The sequence below is a fragment of the Staurois parvus genome, unplaced genomic scaffold (genome assembly GCF_062004578.1).
Source record: "Staurois parvus isolate SC_StPar_1 unplaced genomic scaffold, SC_StPar_1.0 ptg000160l, whole genome shotgun sequence".
Lineage (NCBI taxonomy): Eukaryota > Metazoa > Chordata > Amphibia > Anura > Ranidae > Staurois > Staurois parvus.
In genome coordinates this window covers 175,001-193,105 of record NW_028317956.1, presented here as the reverse complement: position 1 = coordinate 193,105, position 18,105 = coordinate 175,001, and the positions used below count along the sequence as shown (strand labels likewise).

Genomic DNA, 18,105 nt, shown 5'->3' with positions numbered 1-18,105 from the left:
TCATAGGCTTTTTTGGGTGTGGTTTGAGTGTGGGCTAGGACACAGGGCCCCATGATCCCCTATTGCCTGGGGTCCCCATGAGTTGTCAGTCCGCCCCTGGTGGTGATCCTTCTTTGGACCCCTGGAGCAGGCGAGGACTTTAAACTCTGTTATGGGACAAGATTTTTACTGGTGTGTATTGCTCTTCTTTGCATTTTGGAGGACCCATATTTGGAGGATATTCCCTTACCCAGGGAGAATAGGGTTAACAGCACAATCAGACCGAGAATTAGTACGTCTATCAGGAGAGAGGCTGAAGGTGTGGGGTTCTCACTAGTGGTGATTTCGTTCTACTCCTCTTGAACATTTGGACGGAAGGGAACTTTTTCATACTTGTCCACTGAGACTTTTTGCACCTGGATGTTTCCATATGTTATGTTGCTGAATTGTTACATTACTATTCTGATACATTTGGATCATTGACTCAAGGGGATTCTTCTATTGTTTATATATTGAGAATTCATACACAGTTCATGCGGACTTTCAGCACTCTGTCTGTAGCGCTGTCCCGTTTTTTTCTATTGGTGAGTATGTGGTGTTGTGGGGTGGGACATTAAAATTCTACCATATTCATATCCTGTTTAATTCTGCAATAAAGTGGTTGTAAACTTCACACATGAAAAAGGAACAAAGCATATCCCTATATAGGGTGCACTCATCTCAAGAGCAGTGAGTGTAATTTCTGTCTGCTGCCTCATTCCTCTGCTATCAGTATGATTCACTTCTTACAAGTTTTCCTGACACCGAGAAAAAGGGTGACGAGAGGGAGCTCCAGCACACAGCCTGTAATTGACAGCTTCAGCTCTGTTCCTGTGTGAAGGGGGGGTCTCCCTTTTCTTCCAATCAGCTCTCAGAGCTGAGCTTGCAGAGTAACTTCAGCTCTCTGCCCTCTGTTGTCTAAAAGCTCAGACAAGCTTATAAATTCTGGACTTTGAACAGATGTAGAGAAGACTAGAAAAACAGATACAATAACCCAACGCTAGTCACTTCACTTGGTATATGTAAAGGTTTACAACCACTTTAACTTCTAAAGATCTTACTATATAATAGAACACACTGCTTGCCCAACTACCACCCTTGTTTCCTTGGAACCAAATTTTACTAAAAATGTTTGTATAGCCAAAACTTGTTTTATTTTGCATAGAGAAGTGAAGGGTTAAAATAACTGCCAGTTTACGTTTGGCAGTCGGTGTACCTTAAGGGAACTTTCTTTCTCTTCTTGTCCTAAAGATGCAACAGGATGTTTGAGGAAATCCCCCACATCAGGGGAAATCCCCTCTTAAACATATGACTACACTAGAAGATTTCCTCTTATCTCTTGTTTTGGGGAAAATGCTGAAATTCTGAATTTCCCCTTACTTGGTGACAAAGCGCAGAACAAAATAGATTGCAAGGCCCCTTTCACATGGTCATTCTTATCAGGTCCGCCTGTCAGTTTTTCAGGCGGACCTGATTGGACAGTCCATTCACCCTTATAGACCGGCAGGAGTAAACGGACTTGTGTCTGTTTACACCCACCTACCTCTAGTTCTGGCCTGCTAAAAGAAACAGTGGGGGATCCTTCCGCCTCCATGTAAGCAGATCATATCCACATCACTGAAAATGCTGGTCTTACCTGTCTCCATGGCAAATTTCCTGCCTTTTTCTCCCATCAAACGAGACCCAAGCAGTATTCCGTGCATTAGGCGATAGCATAATCTGGAATGAAAACAAAAAAAAAAAAAACATTTTGAAATGACTTTCTGATTTAGGAATAAAATCACTCAAAATGAAACACTGATCTTCGTTGGTACATAACAATGCTGTTTTAACATACAGTAGGCACACAGGTTTCTATCCTCTATCGAAAACTGAAATATTCACTTTAGTTAGACTGACTCATTAAAGGTTGAGTTCTGTAACCTTCTACTCTATAAAAAGAACAGAGTTCATGTAAGACAGTGCAGTTGATGAAAGATCAGCTATTAGGCACTGCCCTTGGGTACACAGGTCTATGATGATGGTTGTAAATACACAGAATACCCACAACACCACAGGCCAGCGGCACAAAGAACATAACATAGAAGGAAGGCAAGCTTTATATTTTATTTGGTAAATTTAGGTTGACACTTACTCAAGTCAGAGATGACGTCTATAAGGCCTGGTTCACACCGATGCAGTTTGTTTTTGATTCATGTTTGCAATGCTTTATGCATTTTGCTTTGCGTGTTTATACATGTGTTTTTTTTGTTAAAGGGGAAATCTTTTTATTGCTGGGCAGAAGAAAAAAAAAAAAACGCAATACGCAGCAAAAACGCACTACATGTGTTTCAGCAGCGTCTTCATTAAACTAAGCAAAAAGGCTGCTTATTGCGTTTATAAAAGTCCCTGACCCTTCCAAAAACGCAAAGACGTGAACATGTCCCATAGGAATCTGTTTAATGCACTGTAGTGAGCAAAAAGCAATAAAAAAAAAAACGCATTGGTATCTTTCCGCATATTTTCTGAAAACAGATGCCATGAAGAATAAAATGTTGCCAATTGCAATTTTTTATTTCTCCTATATTTTCAGTTAAAAAGAAATAAAAGACCCCTTTTCATATGGCGGATTCTGATCAGCACACAGATCACCTGCTGATTGGAGCAGAGACAGTGGATGACAGGTCTGTCTCTGCTCAAGGACAAAGCGCACTCTGCTCTATGGGTAGCCGGGAGTAAATGGACTCCATTGTCCATTCAATCCAATCCTCCTAAAAAGGAAGAGGATGGATACCCGTTTTTTTTTTTCTTTTTTTTTAGCAGACCAGATCAGACCCCGAGGTAAGCGGGGGGACACAAGTCCATTTACACCCACCTGTTCATAGAGATGTATGGACCATCTGATCAAGTCTGCCTGAAAAACTAACGGGCAGACTTGATCGGATTGTGCGTGTGAAATGGGCCAAAGACTTTAAAAAAATAAAATAAATAGGTTTTGCAAAGAGTAGGTTGACTCATTAAGATACTAATCATGTCAAGCCTTAAAACTGTGCATGCCTATGAAATGGCAATAAAACGTCATTACCAAAAATTGCCCATTAGCAACACTTTAAAAGCCTTTATAGGTTTATCAGTTTCGATGATGGCCTCAGAAGTTATCACTCTGACGTTCAAAGCATGTGGTGCAAACACTGAATTAATATTCATACCCTACACATGTTTGCATTTGTAGACAGGGCAAAGGGTTCTTCTAAAATATTTTTTTTTTTTGCTACTTTTGTTTACTTTATTATAATTAAAACATTTTTAACGATAATTTTATTCCTATTGAAAGCGGCTAATAAGCTCTCCAGCTTTGCAATCTGAGTTGTAATAAATTGCAGCAGTTGGAGAGAAAAATTATTTTATTTGGGTCAAAGCTGCAATTTTGTTGCTTTCCTGTAATTCAGAGAGGGTATTCCCTTGGAGGGAGATTGCGGTTTTGAGCTTGCTGCCAGTGCTAGGAGACCCAGACCATGGAGTTATATCAGCATTTAGTTGTGGAGCTTTTTACAAGGACATCTGGCTTGTATGGCTTTGTGCATATGCCCCCACCCGGACTTTGCACCTGGAATGTATTTAGCCAATTTAAACTGAAATCTTAACTGGGCTTTAACCAGATACAGGAGAGGTTTTAATCACTTGCCTACTGGGCACTTATACCCACTTCCTGCCCAGGCCAATTTTTAGCTTTCAGTGCTGTCACACTCTGAATGACAATTACGCAGTCATGCAACACTGCACGCATAGGACATTTTTATTATGTTTTTCACACAAATAGAGCCTTCTTTTGGTGGTATTTACTCGCCGCTGGGTGTTTTATTTTTGCGCTATAATCAAAAAAATAGCAAAAATTTTTTTAAAAAAAAGTTTTTCTTTGTATCTATTACATAATTTTGCAAACAGGTAATTTTTCTCCTTCACTGATGTGTGTTGATGAGGCTGCACTGATAGGCAGCACTGATGGGCATGGATAGGCACTGATGAGGTGGCACAGATAGGCAGCACTGATGGGCACTGATGATGCTGCACTGATGGGCAGCACTGATGGGTGGCACAGGTGGCTGGCACTGATCATCAGGGCACTGATCATTTGTGCCCTGATGATCAGTGCCGATCCCTTCGCTGACAATTGCTGGTTATCAGCAGTACTTTTCTCATGCTGTGACAGCGTGAGGAAAGTGCAGCCGATAACCGACAACTGTATTTACCCGGTGATTGCTGTGTCATTGGACACAGCTGATCATGTGGTAAAAAACCGCTGTGATTGGCCGTTTACTGTACCACATGATCAGCTGTGTCCGTAGGACATAGCGATCACTGGTGGGGCCGGGTGCACGCCACTGGGGGGGCCTGTCCTGGAATGACGTCCAAGGATTACACAACCGCGCTGTAGCCGTCCTTCGGCTATAGCGCGGTTGGGAACCAGTTAAAGAACATTTTGGGATCATATTACACAATTAGTATAGTTTAATGGGTCACCCCTGTGGTGCAGATCCACCATCACTTGGAAAGGCTTTTGGGCGGTGCTATCTTCTTTTTGTCTTGCCATCCATCACCTTTAACACTTAGAAAGAAAAAACAAACAACAAAACCCCCACACAACTTACTTTAAGCTCCACTCCTGCAGGGACCACAATTGGCCGGAAGGAAAGAGAGTGGGGACAGATTGGGGTGATCATGATGGCAGGTACATTAGGATGAATCATGGAGGCTCCAGCTGCGGCTGCATATGCGGTGCTGCCTGTTGGTGTGGACACAATGACCCCTGCAGAAGACAGACCACACACACAGTGACACACAGGCAATACACCTGCTCATTGACCCCAGTTTCTGAATTTTAACACTTGTATAACGTTAACACACAGAGGTTAAGGGATCAATGGACAACAAGCTGAAATGTCACATTTAGCCATCTCTGCATAAAAACGGTCTCACTTTTGTTCATATAAATAAGAAGTTTAGAGGGCCTCAAACAATAGGAGCTTACCATCTCCCTGAACTGTAGTGATGAGGTGCCCATCCAGGAAGACGTCTACATTGGAGAGATAAGAAGAAGGACCTCTGTCCACTACTACTTCATTCAGGACCTGAAATTTACACATTACACATGACCATGCTAGGCCTATTTTTTTTACAATTCTACAAACTATATAAAAGACTTTGAATATTAAAGTATATCTAAACCCAAACATATCAAATATGTTGTTTAACATGCTTCTGTAATGTCAAAATGTTTACTCCTTTTAATGTCCAGCTTTCAATAAATCCTAACACTACATGCACTTCCACAGGGTAACAGCGCTTACTCTGCATTATCCGTAGTGTTGTCACTCTTTCCTGCACTAGAAGAATCCTGCATGCCACAGCACAGTGCACTGGCACACATGAACTTCATACAGAGTCCAAAGGATGTGCAGAGAGAGGAACCTATACCCAATAATTCCTCCTAGATCAGTGCTGGGGTGGTCATTTTCTGTAGCTGTATACCCTGCTTTTAGTTACAGGGTGCTATACTGATGCACAGTGTGCCTACATTTTTTATAGTCAGTCTGGCTGTCACTCCTTCCTCCCCCCTTGCCAGCTCTGCTGTGTGGATTGACTGTGGCTTCTGCTAGCCATCAATAAAAATATGCAGAGTCGGGTGGAGAGTGCGGCAGCAAAACTGACTAAGAAGTACAGAAACACGTGTCACTCACGCTCTATTGATTCAATTTTTCACATATTAATTTATTATAATATCTGAAGGTAATACACTTTTTTCATTTTTTTTTTTTTTAGATACTACGGGATCCGGATTGGTGAATAAGTTGGATACTTTATAACATATTTTTTGGAAGATCTTCGATATTTTGGACACATTTATTATTTGATATTTGGACTTTTTTGTTGGAGACACTTTAATTTTTGGACTTGTGTGATTTATAGTGGTTGATTTGAATTTTTCACTACGCAGTGGGTTTTATACATGAGATAGGGGTTTGAGTCCATTTAGAGAAAAGGTTTGGTTTATATATATTCACTTTCAAGGATGGAAGTGTGACTTTTCTTGGGTGTATTTAGTGAGAGTTTATCTAGTTATATAAATTACAGACACACTGTCATGCAAGTCCAAGCAGGAAGGGAGAGCCACTGTTGGTGCTCTGACTTACACAGACAAGTAGCCCAGCTATGGGGAGCAGGGACAAACAGAGGTTGTGCAGTCATGTAATCACCATATAAAGCAAATGGTATTTGGCTTTTAATCACTTGCCTACTGGCCACTTTTACCCCTTTCCTGCCCAGGCCAATTTTCATCTTTCAGTGCTGTCGCAACTTGAATGACAATTGTACGGTCATGCAACACTGTACCCAAACAAAATTTTGATCAATTTTTGTTTTAGACAGATCAAGCTTTCTTTTGGTGGTATTTAATCACCACTTCGTTTTTTATTTTTTGCTAAACAAACTAAAAAAGACTGAAAATTTTGAAAAAAAAAAGTTTCTTAGTTTCTGTTATAAAAATTTGTAAATAAGTAATCTTTCTTCTTCACTGATGTTCGCTAATGAGGCTGCAATGATGGACATTCACAGGCATCACTGATGGGCACTGAAAGGCAGCACTCATATATGGCACTGATAGACGGCACTGATAGGCAGCACTGAAAGGCATCTCTGATGGGCACTGGTATGTGGCATTGATGTGCACTGATGGGCACTGGTATATGTCATTGATGTGCACTGATGGGTACTGGTATGTGGCATTGATGTGCACTGACGGGCACTGGTATGAGGCATTGATGTGCACTGATTGGTACTGGTATGTGGCATTGATGGGCACTGACAGGTGGCACTGATGGGGCTACATTGATCATCAGTGCCCTGACGATCAGTGTACATGTCGCCTCCGAGGAATGCCACTTAACAGCTCTGCTCTCCTCACGCGCTGTCAGCACAGGGAGTGGACTGCCGATAACCGGCATTTCCTATTTACATGTGATCAGCTGTGATTGGACACAGCTGATCACATGATAGAGCCTATGTCATTGGCTCTGTACTGTGATTGGTGATCTGCTGTGTCCCAGGGATACAGCGCACCACCGATCGTCGTGCCATGCGCCCCCGGGGGTGCGCATGCACAGCTGGAGTGGGAGGTCGTTATATGACATCCTCCCAGAATGAGAGAACGGCTGCCCTCCCGTCATTTCTTTGCATGGCAGGCGGGAGGAAGTTAAATAAATGAAGTTATAGTTACAAAAATGCTTTGTAATAAGTAACAATTGGCTACGATAGTAATGTGTTCTCAAATACTTCAATCATCTATGAAAATAATTAACAAATGGTAAGCCTGATATAAGGTACACACCTGATACTTTGTTTGTTTGATCAACTCCTTCTCAGGTTTGTTAACAATTAGGCCGTTTTCCTCCACCCCATTCTGTACCAAGGACTTCTTCTCCTTGTGTTCCTTGGCCACCTTCACTTTTAGCCTGCTGCGGAGAACCAGGGCCGCATTACCTGCAAGAATATATAAAATCTAGCTTAGGAACACTGAAGAGATCAAAGCATATCTATACCCAGAAAATGTAATAAATGGCAGCTTACCAGTCCTCAAATGTGATGCTTGCATTTGTTTTCTATATTTTTTTTTCTTTATTTTCACCTGATAATTCTGCCAGTAGCAGTTCAATTCCTGATCTAGGCTGACAATGCTCACTCACATTACAGTATCAATTGGGGAGCAGCGTTGCTGACGGTCTGAAAGAGCCCTTGCAGCTTCTCTATATAGCTTACCCTCCACAAACATGTATACTTTAAAGCCCACATTGCCACATCCCTATTGTGAATGTATAGTATAAGCTCTAGTGTCAGAGCTTAGAAAGGGGGGTGACATAATGGAATCTCCAATTGACAGTGCTTGGACCTGCTGATTGGCTGCTTTCACACATAGGAAGCCATGTGTTCCCCCCATATTCAGAAGCCCTGCTCTGTTATTGAGGCCTCCAGCATTTTTGGGAAATGGTAAGGGAGTATGGCTGGGAAGGTATACATGCCTAGGAGATGTGAGCTATGTGCAGACTCTGTCACTTTGGATTAAGCAGGCAAAGTTCCAATCTCTCAGGGAGATGCTGCAAAATGCTTCTGGGCAGCAACAAGCAGATTTGGGTTTCTTTTGAATCCACATTGACTTGCTGGGAAAGGAAAGCAGCTCATACACAAACAAAATAGCTTCTATGAAACCCCTAAAGACATCATAAATGTTTTTCACAAAAGGAATTGTACATTTCTATAGAGAAATGTTCACATCATGTTTACTGTACTCTTTTATGTTTGAGCTCTTTAAATTTTTCCCATGTAAACAAAAGATGAAGCCTGTTTACTGACTGCCAACTTGTCCCCAGTACACAGATCAGCAGAGGTAACCGGTCTTCTTTTCAGCCTGCTTAGCAAATTGCTCTCACACAAAGGAACATGCCAATTGCAGCACACGCATTCACTGAGTGATCATTAACTCTGCTGAGACAATAGAGAACGCCAGGGCTTTGCCCACTGAAGAGGAGTTTGGCTGCCCCTGTGCTGACCTCAGTGGCTTTTCTTACCTTCTATAACCTGAGTGACTTGTGTCTGGAAGTTGTCAAAGCTAAAAGGAGTGAGGAACCCCAGTGATCCCAAATGAAACGCCATCACAGGAGGGACACTGTCCTGCAGAGAGAAAAAGAGTCAACCCCATATTCAGTCAGTGTACAAGGTGCAAGAAAAAAAATACGCATACGTCACAAACCTTCGCTGGTGAAGTGTATGAAGACCCAACAGCATAATCCAGTGCCAGATTTTTATAGAACTTTAAAGGTTTTAAACATTTTTGTTTTCATTAAAAGGTTTTAAAACTGATGTCCAATATTTTTATGTTATTTCTGTATGTATCCAGCCTTTGCTTTACAAATAATTTTGAATACATAATAAAGCACTCCAAGCACACAATGCTTTTTTTTTCCTATAGAGAGCACTGTCACCATTATCTTCTTACAGGCAGAGTGGAGCGGTATGAAGGATCGGGAGAGAGGGGAGGAGTCACAATGCACATTTCATATTGAGCTACTGAGCTTTGTAAACACAGGCTTTTTGCCTTAGGTTAGAAGAAACTGGAAAATTTGAAAAATAAGCCTTAAAAGTGACACTAAACTCGGTTCTAAATAATTAAAATTCTATTCAAGTAGATATTCTGAACTCAAAAAAGTACCTTATATTGTGCTCATCCTCCTCACTTTTTTATTTTTTTTGGGCTTCGATCTTACTTGCTATTAAATGTTCATTCTCCATGGTCCCACTGTATATAGGAATGTAGCCACCCTCTCTTGCATGCTCCACAGATGGACTAGGGACCAAGTGATTTGTAGTGTGCATAGAGCAGTGCTCATGACTTTAACTAATGTACACTTCTCATTCCAAGCAAACAGCAGTAGAAGGAAAAGGAGAGGTTTGAGAGCCCACAGAGGACGCCATAAGGAGGCAGAAAAAACACAGTAAGAAATAATTTCAAGAAAAATAGATTACAGTACCATTAAGTAATGGATGTGTATGGATTATTTTTTGGAGAGCATGGATATAGATTAGTGTCACTTTAAGCTTCACCTGCTGGTTGAATATAAAAATATATAACATTCATATGCAATATTTCATCTCAGAAAGACAATTTGGATTTTTCAGCTCTGAACATAATGAAAAAAGAAATAAGCCCATTTATGAATCCCTTTAAGGAGTCAGGCCATTTAAATACGAATTAGTAACGATAAGTGTATGAATGATGGCTTGTCTAGACAAGCACTAAGCAAAGCAACTGTGTGCAATAAACAGGCGGTGGTGCAGGTTTACAGAACTGACAGTACCATGAACCAGGTGTCTGCCTTGGGATGAAAAATGTAACACTATAGGTTTCAGAGTTAAAAACAGCTCAGACCTGTTCTTATTGTTGAGCTTTAAACACAGAGGTGATGATAGCGCAGGTCATAGAAGGCAATGAAGGGTTGGATTGAGATACCTCTATAATTATGCTCTTGGAACGATGATTTTAAGATCCTAAATTAAATCCTCCAGCGAATGGTAACAACTAAAGACTGTGGATATCCGCATATGCTCCCATAATGAACAGACATAATGGGGTTGATTTACTAAAGCCGGAGAGTGCCAAATCTGGTACACCTGTGAGTGGTAACCAATCAGCTAACTTCAGTTTGTTCAATTAAGCTTTGACAAAAAAAAAAAACCTGGAAGCGGATTGGTGTCTATGCACATCTGCACCAAAAATTGCATTCTCCAGTTTTAGTAAATCAACCCCAATGTTTGCTGTCAGCACTCATGAATGAGAGAAGACAGGTAGAAAGACATTGGCAGTGGTTTAACATATTCTAAACGATGCCAATGTCACAGAAATCTGAATATTTTTTTGCTACATAAAAAGGTATGTTAAGGTTCTTGCACCTTTCTTGGATAGGTAATTGAAAAGGCAGGTCCGTAACAGGCTGGACAACTGGCTGTCAAATAAAATCTGGTTTAAAAAAATGAAATCCACCTAAAGAAACCTATTGATGGATAGAGACAAGGGAGAATGCTCCACCCCACCCTTTATCTTTTTGGCACATTTGACACTGTAGACCACTGGTCTTACTGGATCACTTAACCTCCCTAGCGGTCTGATTATTTCAGATTTTTGGTGCTGAAAGCGGTACATTTTTACATGGAAATATGTAGTTTTTTATTGTAGGCTGTAATTTTTAGGAATAACTCACTGAAATCTGTCCGAACAAGAGTCTATTAAACATCCCGGGTATGATAAAATTTGAAACACGAAATCATAAATTATAATTTAATAAATAATCATAAAAAATAATAATATAATAATACATTTAATTCAATAATATAATCAAACCAAAAACACTGAAATTTGAAATAGAGCGCCAAGTTCGTACATTGCTGAGCAAAGTCGCAAAATCGTTTTCAGTGTCTGATGACGAATTTCCCCACGAATCATTATCACTCAATTCTGCAAGTGGTTCTGATTTACTATCGCTGTTCTCTAGCTGATCTAAACCCGCTTTTGACCTAAAGGGACACTTTTTGGACACCATGGACGTTTCTCAGTTTCCAGGCAGAAAGAACAGACAAAATGCAGGCAGGGCACAGGACAAAGCAGTAGGGACAAAATGTATGTGAAATGGGTTGAAACAGTAATGTTTTACTATGAAAAATGTGTTTTGAAAAAAATAAAAAAATTTTAAAATTTTCTAATTTCCCACCGCCGGCGGCACCCATATGTCCCGACGTCACAGGGACCGGAACACAGAAGCCGGATGCCGGCATCGGCCAGAGGAGATGGCCGGGGACGCTGCAGGGGACACATCGCGGGAGCAGGGACTCCCTATGCAGCGCCGCATGGTAAGCCCGAGTGTAGATCGGGGTGACCGCTTTTGGCACTGACATTTTACCCCGAGCTACACTCGGGAATACCGCTAGGGATGTTAAAGTGGTAGTAAATTTTTTTTTTAGACTTTTACCTACAGGGGAGCTTATAATAAAGTTTACTTGTAGGTCAAATTAATATCTCCTAAATGTGCACCGTTTAAGAGATATTAGGTATTTTTGAAAGCTGGCGCATGCGCTCTGAAGGAACAGCGTACCTGTGCCATTTCTTCAGAGTACTGGGCCATGGCCTAGGACTCCCGCATGAATGGGTAGGAGTGGCATCATCACGGCGATGCATACTTTATGACATTACCTTGCAGGGGATTTATTTATTTATTAGCTGCGGTTTGCTACCACTTTAAAGCCGCTTCATGGTCTAGAGGTTACAGTAGTTATCAGGACGATCACAAAGAATCAGAGAAGGAACAGACCCTATCCTGACTTCTACTGCATTATAGGATGCCACAGGGCTCCATTCTGTCACAAATGTTTTTCCATATACATGATCCCACTGGAATCTCATCCAACAGCACGGTATTAGCTACCACTGTGATGCAAAAGACACACAACTCTACCTGTCATTCAAACCAGACTCTGGTGACCCTGGGGCCAGGATCAACTGGTGTCTTCCTGACATACAATGAATGAACTGTAACTGTCTGAAACTAAACCCAGACAAGACAAACAGGTTTTAATTGGAGGGTAGAAGCAAACAGCAAAGTGGCAGCAAACACATACAGCTCACACATACAGCTGGTCTAAACCTTGGACATGAAATCCTTATATTCTCAGACCATGTGTAAGTACAGAACAATACCAGTAGGTATGCCATAAATCCATTCAGCATCTAAGTCCTGTTGTGGGCTGACAACATAGCTTTTTTTGTGGACTGAGTGGCTTCGGCCCTGCCTAGTGTTTTTTGCTAAATTACTCAACCACTTCCTCTCTCAGAACTGTGCAACATAAAATCAAATTAATTCTGTAACCCAAGGTAGAAGCTGAGAGGGCTTTTTGAGATGACACAGGAAGTGTGCACAGGACACAGGACCAGCAGGGTTTTTTAGTACTTTTCTAACTGAGATAACAAAACACATCCAATGGTATATTAAAAAGACCAAAAGGGAGCAAATAGCGGAAATTGATTGTTAGGCCGCTTTCACATGAAGGGTCCGATCAGGTACGCCGGTCCATTCCACCCCTATGGACAGGCGGGTGAAAACAGACTTGGATCTGTTTACACCTGCCTACCTCCGTGTCCCATCTGGCCAGCTCAAAATAAACTGGAAGGGAATCCATCCCCTTCTTTCTCCCCCTCCATCTGTCTGGGTCCTCTCTGCAGAAACTGTGTGGACATGGACCTGTCATTCACCCGCTCTGCACTGATCAGCACACAGACCCCCCTGTGTGAAGGGGCCTGAGGGTTAACATACACTTTAAAGAATATCTAAACCAACATTTGTTTTTGTTTGTTTTGGATACATTTGGGAAGAGACAAAAACCCTGTCTGGTTTTAATGCCATCCAATCATGTCCTTTCGGGAGATCTCTTCCTTCCTGTACTAAAAACCAAATAGGAAGAGGAAATCCCTTCCAGGACAGCTTTCAAAGGGAACAAGTGTTCTTGCTAAAAAAAAATTCCTCTCTGCTCTGAATTTTACCCCACTTTCAGTACTAATTATGGTCACTATCACAACTAGAGAGAGTGAATCTCCGCAGCAGAAGGCAAAAAGACCTGGATGCCTAGAGTAGTACATCGATGATGCCTGAACCTTAAGATAATAATGCGAGATACTTTGTTACTCAAAATTAATATTGTGCTGATGATGTCCCTGGGGAACATTCGGGCAATGCAGGTAATGATCGGGCAACTTCCATGTACTGAGGAAGTACCACAATAACCTTGGGATGAGAAAAAAATATTTGAATCTACAATCAAAATGCCAGAGTTTTGAACATTCAAATGTAAGGCTTTATTCCAAACATCAATGTGTTTTGGGGGCCACATATCACCCTATTCATCAGATTTGGAGCGATACAGCTATCCTAATATGTTTCCATATATTTGATCCTACCTGGAAGAGCGATGATGCATACAACAAGGTCCCATCTCCCCCAAGGCAAATAATGAAGTCAATCTGATTAGAGATGTCATCAAAATCTAAAAGAAAAAAAAAAAAAAAAGCAAAATAAACAGGAATAATTACAGAGCACTTGTCCAGCAAATCAAAGATTTTGAGACTAGGTCCAGATTATTGCAGAGTACCATAGAGGCACATTTATCACATTGCCTCTGTTTTCTACATAGCAAGACTTTAAATCTATTTTGTAATTTAAGTCTGGAACTTCTAAATACTTCTGGACCGTATAAGTGCCACTGGTCATGTAGAATACGCCTTGCTAAGCATCAATGAATAATGACAAGTCAACTGTGCCATGGTGAGCAAGGTTTGTGTTAGTGTTGGCATGCTTGTGGTGCTGTTCAGGTTTGCATAAGCTGGCACTCAGGGAGGACCAAAGATCTGTGTACATATACTAATCCTGAACGCAGTGTGTTTTTCGTGTCCATAGATATAAAACAAAATGCATGTGAATGCAAATTTACAGAACAAGCACTACCATTTTATATTTAAAACAGAAAACCTAATAGGGAGTAGTAGAACAGTTCTGGGCCTCTGCAGTGGAAAAATTACTGCTGGCACTGGATAACATCAGAAGGGTATTATAAATGTATTTAGTGTTAGAAAAAATGTTCTCATTGTAACTAGGTATTGATATTCATAAAGCCTTAAAGTGTTACTAAGCCCACATCAGTAAAATCAGTCTGTGTATGCAGTAAAGCATGCTTATTATACTCACTATGGAACCTAAGGGGTTAATCCTCCGCATTGTATAAAAAGGCTGTTTGATCCTGTCTTCTGCAATCCTCCCCTTCTTCTACGGTGCTCAATCTATCTGCTGATAGTACAGAGCTCTAGGAGTCACTCTGCACATGCTCAGTTTAGTGTGTATTGCTAGAGAGTTTTAGTTTCTTTGGGAGGGTGCATGGGATCAGCACAAGGCCAATCAGCAGGTATTTAGCAGTTTATATTTACTAAAATAATTGCATTTCCATGTTCTGTGTACTATGGAAGATATTGTAAATGCAGGGTCCTGGGTTTAGTGACATTTTAAATCTCAAGAAGCATATACTAGAAAACAATAAAAACTTGGTTGACACATTTAGACCACATCCAGCCTTTTATGACTAAAGCTAGCCATACCCAGAGCAAATTTGGGCCAGATCGTGATAAACCGGCTGAAATTCGCTCAGTGGCTGTCCCTGTTTTGTATAAATAGAGTGCAGCACTGGTAAAAATGACAATAAATAGACAGTAAAAAACAGCAGTATCATTTCATAGAAGTTCATAAATAATGGATGGTGGATAATCAGAATAAAAGCAGAATTCAAATGCTTGTGCCTGGATGTAACGGTAGGAATGCGCACTCACCAGAAGCGCATAGGGTATGCACATATAAATAGAACGGCTGTCCCTGTTTGCAACCACCCACCCAACATTCCTCATTTCAAAAACCGAGGAACTGGGCAGAAAACGGTCATCCGAACAGCACCTGCATCCAATCACATGCAGTAGATGTTCAAGTATTTTGACAGCTGGCGAAGACAGCTGTCAAAATATAATAGCAACCGCAGGAGATTCCTCCACCCATGCTGTATATTGTGGATTAAGCAATCTGGGTTTTTTTTCCCATTCAGTCTGAACATATATTTCTGGAGATGCAATGAAGATATTGTTTTTTTGGACAAAGATGGTGAGTGTTGGCATCTGGAGATTGTACCTCTGACGTCAACGTCCCTGAAAAACTGTCAGGCACCCGTGGGGTCAGTAAACCCTTCATATTTATTGAACAAGTAAATCATTAGGTGGTTTGAAGTAATATAATATATTGTGGTTGGGGAGAATTCACATCATCAAGATGAGTTGGCTCAAAAATTCTAATACTTTCAGCTGAATACATTTCAAGAATGCAAAGAATGCAGATACTAAGAGTTTTACACAGGTCTGGCAGGGAAAATGCCAAGGATTAAAAGACAACTAATGTTCAAATGAAGAAGGAAGCGGCAAGTGTAACCATCAACATTTGTAGATGGACATTTCACTTCAATTAAACTGTGGCACACATGGGCCAGGGGTGTGCTGGTCAGCTGAACAATAGGCCAAATGATGCGAAGGAGCAAAATAGTAAAAATCACCAGAATGCACCATTTAGGAATAAATGGGGGGGGGATGAAGGGTGGCTTTAAAGTGGTTCTAAAGGCAGGTGATTTGTTTTTACCTTAATGCATTTTCTGCATTAAAGTAAAAAGCCTTCTCCTCTTTCACTGGCCATGGAGGCAGCAGCAGGAGCCATTATCTCCTGCTGCTGCTAATCATAGCCTGTGAGGAGAGAGCAGAGGGTGGGGCCAAATTGCATTATGTGTGTCAATGGACACACACAGCCCTGCTTGGGATTGAGCCCGCATAAGTGCCACCATAGCAAGTGGTTTGCTATGGGGGCACTCAACTGGGGGGGGACTCAAGGGATCCAGGAGCGCCGGTGGGGAACTCAAGAAGAGAAGGATCGGGGCTGTGCAAAGTCATTGAAAAGAGCAGGTAAGTATCACGTTTGTTATTTTAAAAGAAATTCCATTTACAATCCATTTAGGTGATCTTGAATGAGCCTAACTCAAATACAGAGCTCCCACTGGTGGCTAATCTACATATCTTTATATTCAAACACAAAAATATGGAGGAACAAAATTACAGCCCAACTACAGCAAAAATGTTTCTCAATAAAGCAGGTAGCATTAGAGTCCATATCAGGTTTTATTGCTTTGATTGTACCTAGTAGGGAAATGTCCCTTCACTTGCTGCCTAGTCATTTAGAAAATGTAGTGCTATGAGATATACTGCTAACTGCCTGGCACTTACTCTGATCCTTATTTGGTTTTAAAGCTGAACTCCAGGCGAAAATCAAAATAGAGAGCTAACACATATCTGAGAGCGCGATTTATTTTTGCCCATCCAGTTCTCTTATGCAGCATAGTAAGGTGGATGTCACCAATTACAAATGAGGAATAAAGTGATGTCCTGTCTTCATTCCTAGACTGCTGAATGGACAGTGAAAGAGCAACAGAAGGATGGGGTTATTCCTCTGCTCACCATTCCTTGTCAACCCTTCTACATGAAGCTTTCCCTCGTTCTCAAGTGCTCTGCTATAAGGGATTGCCTAAGGCTGAAAAAAACGTTCAGGTACGTACACTAGTCACATACTATAACATACAGTATATTTAATGTTTGTATTAACAGCTTTATAGCTGTATTCATTGTGTCATTTATATCTGTCTGGAGTTTAGTGAATCTACAAACAAAAAGCAGAGACATCACCAGCTGCAACTAATCAGGGGTAGGCTTTCATTTTCTAAGCTGCACTACAACGTTGTCTGCTGTAACAGATTTACATAGGAGGTGAATTATCTATACTGGAGAGAAGAATATAATTGTACAAAGACGCTCAGATGTTCGTTTACTGCCTTGCTGGAACCAACATCCGCCCTACATTTACCTTGAAGAGGTTACACAGAATTGTCCACGTTCAGCATTTGTCAATAGCATTGCAGTGGAGTCTAAAATGCTGAAAAAGCACAGAATAGATCCAGCCCATGCTCTCTGTACAGTGATGTGGAAATTACCAGCACTTTATAATTTAATTTATAAAGTAAATTAGAAACCAGTGCTATTGCAGAACTATATACACTATACTGCCAAAAGTATTGGGCCACCCCTTCAAATCATAGGAGTCAGGTGTTCCAATCACCTCCATGGCCCTCAGGAGCTCAGTGAATTCAAGCGTGGTACTGTGATAGATTGCCACCAGTGCAATAAGTTCATCTGTGAAATTTCCTTGTTACTAAATATTCCCTAGTCAGCTGTTAGTGGTATTATAACAAAGTGGAAGCAACTGGGAACAACAGCAACTCAGTCACAAAGTGGTAGGCCATGTAAAATGACAGTGAGGTCAGCGCATGCTGCAGCGAACAGTGTGCAGAAGTCGCCAACTGTCTGCAGAGTCAATAGCTAAAGACCTCCAAACTTCATGTGGCCTTCAGATTAGCACAACAACAGTGCATAGAGAGCTTCATGGAATGGGTTTCCATGGCCGAGCAGCTGCATCCAAGCCTTACATCACCAAGTGCAATGAAAAGCATTGGATGCAGTGGTGTAAAGCGCGCCGCCACTGGACTCTAGAGCAGTGCAGACGTGTGCTCTGGAGTGACCAATCACACTTCTCTGTCTGGCAATCTGATGGATGTGTCTGTGTTTGGCGATTGCCAGGAGAGCGGTACTTGCCTGACTGCATTGTGCCAAAGATAAAGTTTGGTGGAGGGGGGATTATGGTGTGGGGTTGTTTTTCAGGGGTTGGGCTTGGCCCCTTAGTTCTAGTGAAAGGAACTCTTAAGGTGTCAGCATACCAAGACATTTTGGACAATTTCATGCTCCCAACTTTGTGGAAACAGTTTGGGGATGGCTCCTTCCTGTTTCAACATGACTGCTCACCAGTACACAAAGCAAGGTTTATAAAGACATGGATG

General features: G+C 41.3%; 1 protein-coding gene across 4 annotated transcripts in view; it reads right to left on the bottom strand.

Annotated features, from left to right (window-relative positions):
* The window catches only part of NADK (NAD kinase), a 169,596-nt gene that overhangs the window by 10,418 nt on the left and 141,073 nt on the right, over positions 1-18,105 (bottom strand). For all 4 annotated transcript variants that reach the window (XM_089675923.1, XM_089675925.1, XM_089675926.1 and 1 more), the window contains 6 exons: positions 13,547-13,632; positions 8,616-8,718; positions 7,382-7,533; positions 5,027-5,126; positions 4,647-4,804; positions 1,655-1,737 (listed from right to left, as the gene is read on the bottom strand). In XM_089675923.1, coding sequence (XP_089532049.1) covers positions 1,655-1,737; positions 4,647-4,804; positions 5,027-5,126; positions 7,382-7,533; positions 8,616-8,718; positions 13,547-13,632 — 682 coding nt within the window. The remainder of the gene's footprint in view (positions 1-1,654; positions 1,738-4,646; positions 4,805-5,026; positions 5,127-7,381; positions 7,534-8,615; positions 8,719-13,546; positions 13,633-18,105) is intronic.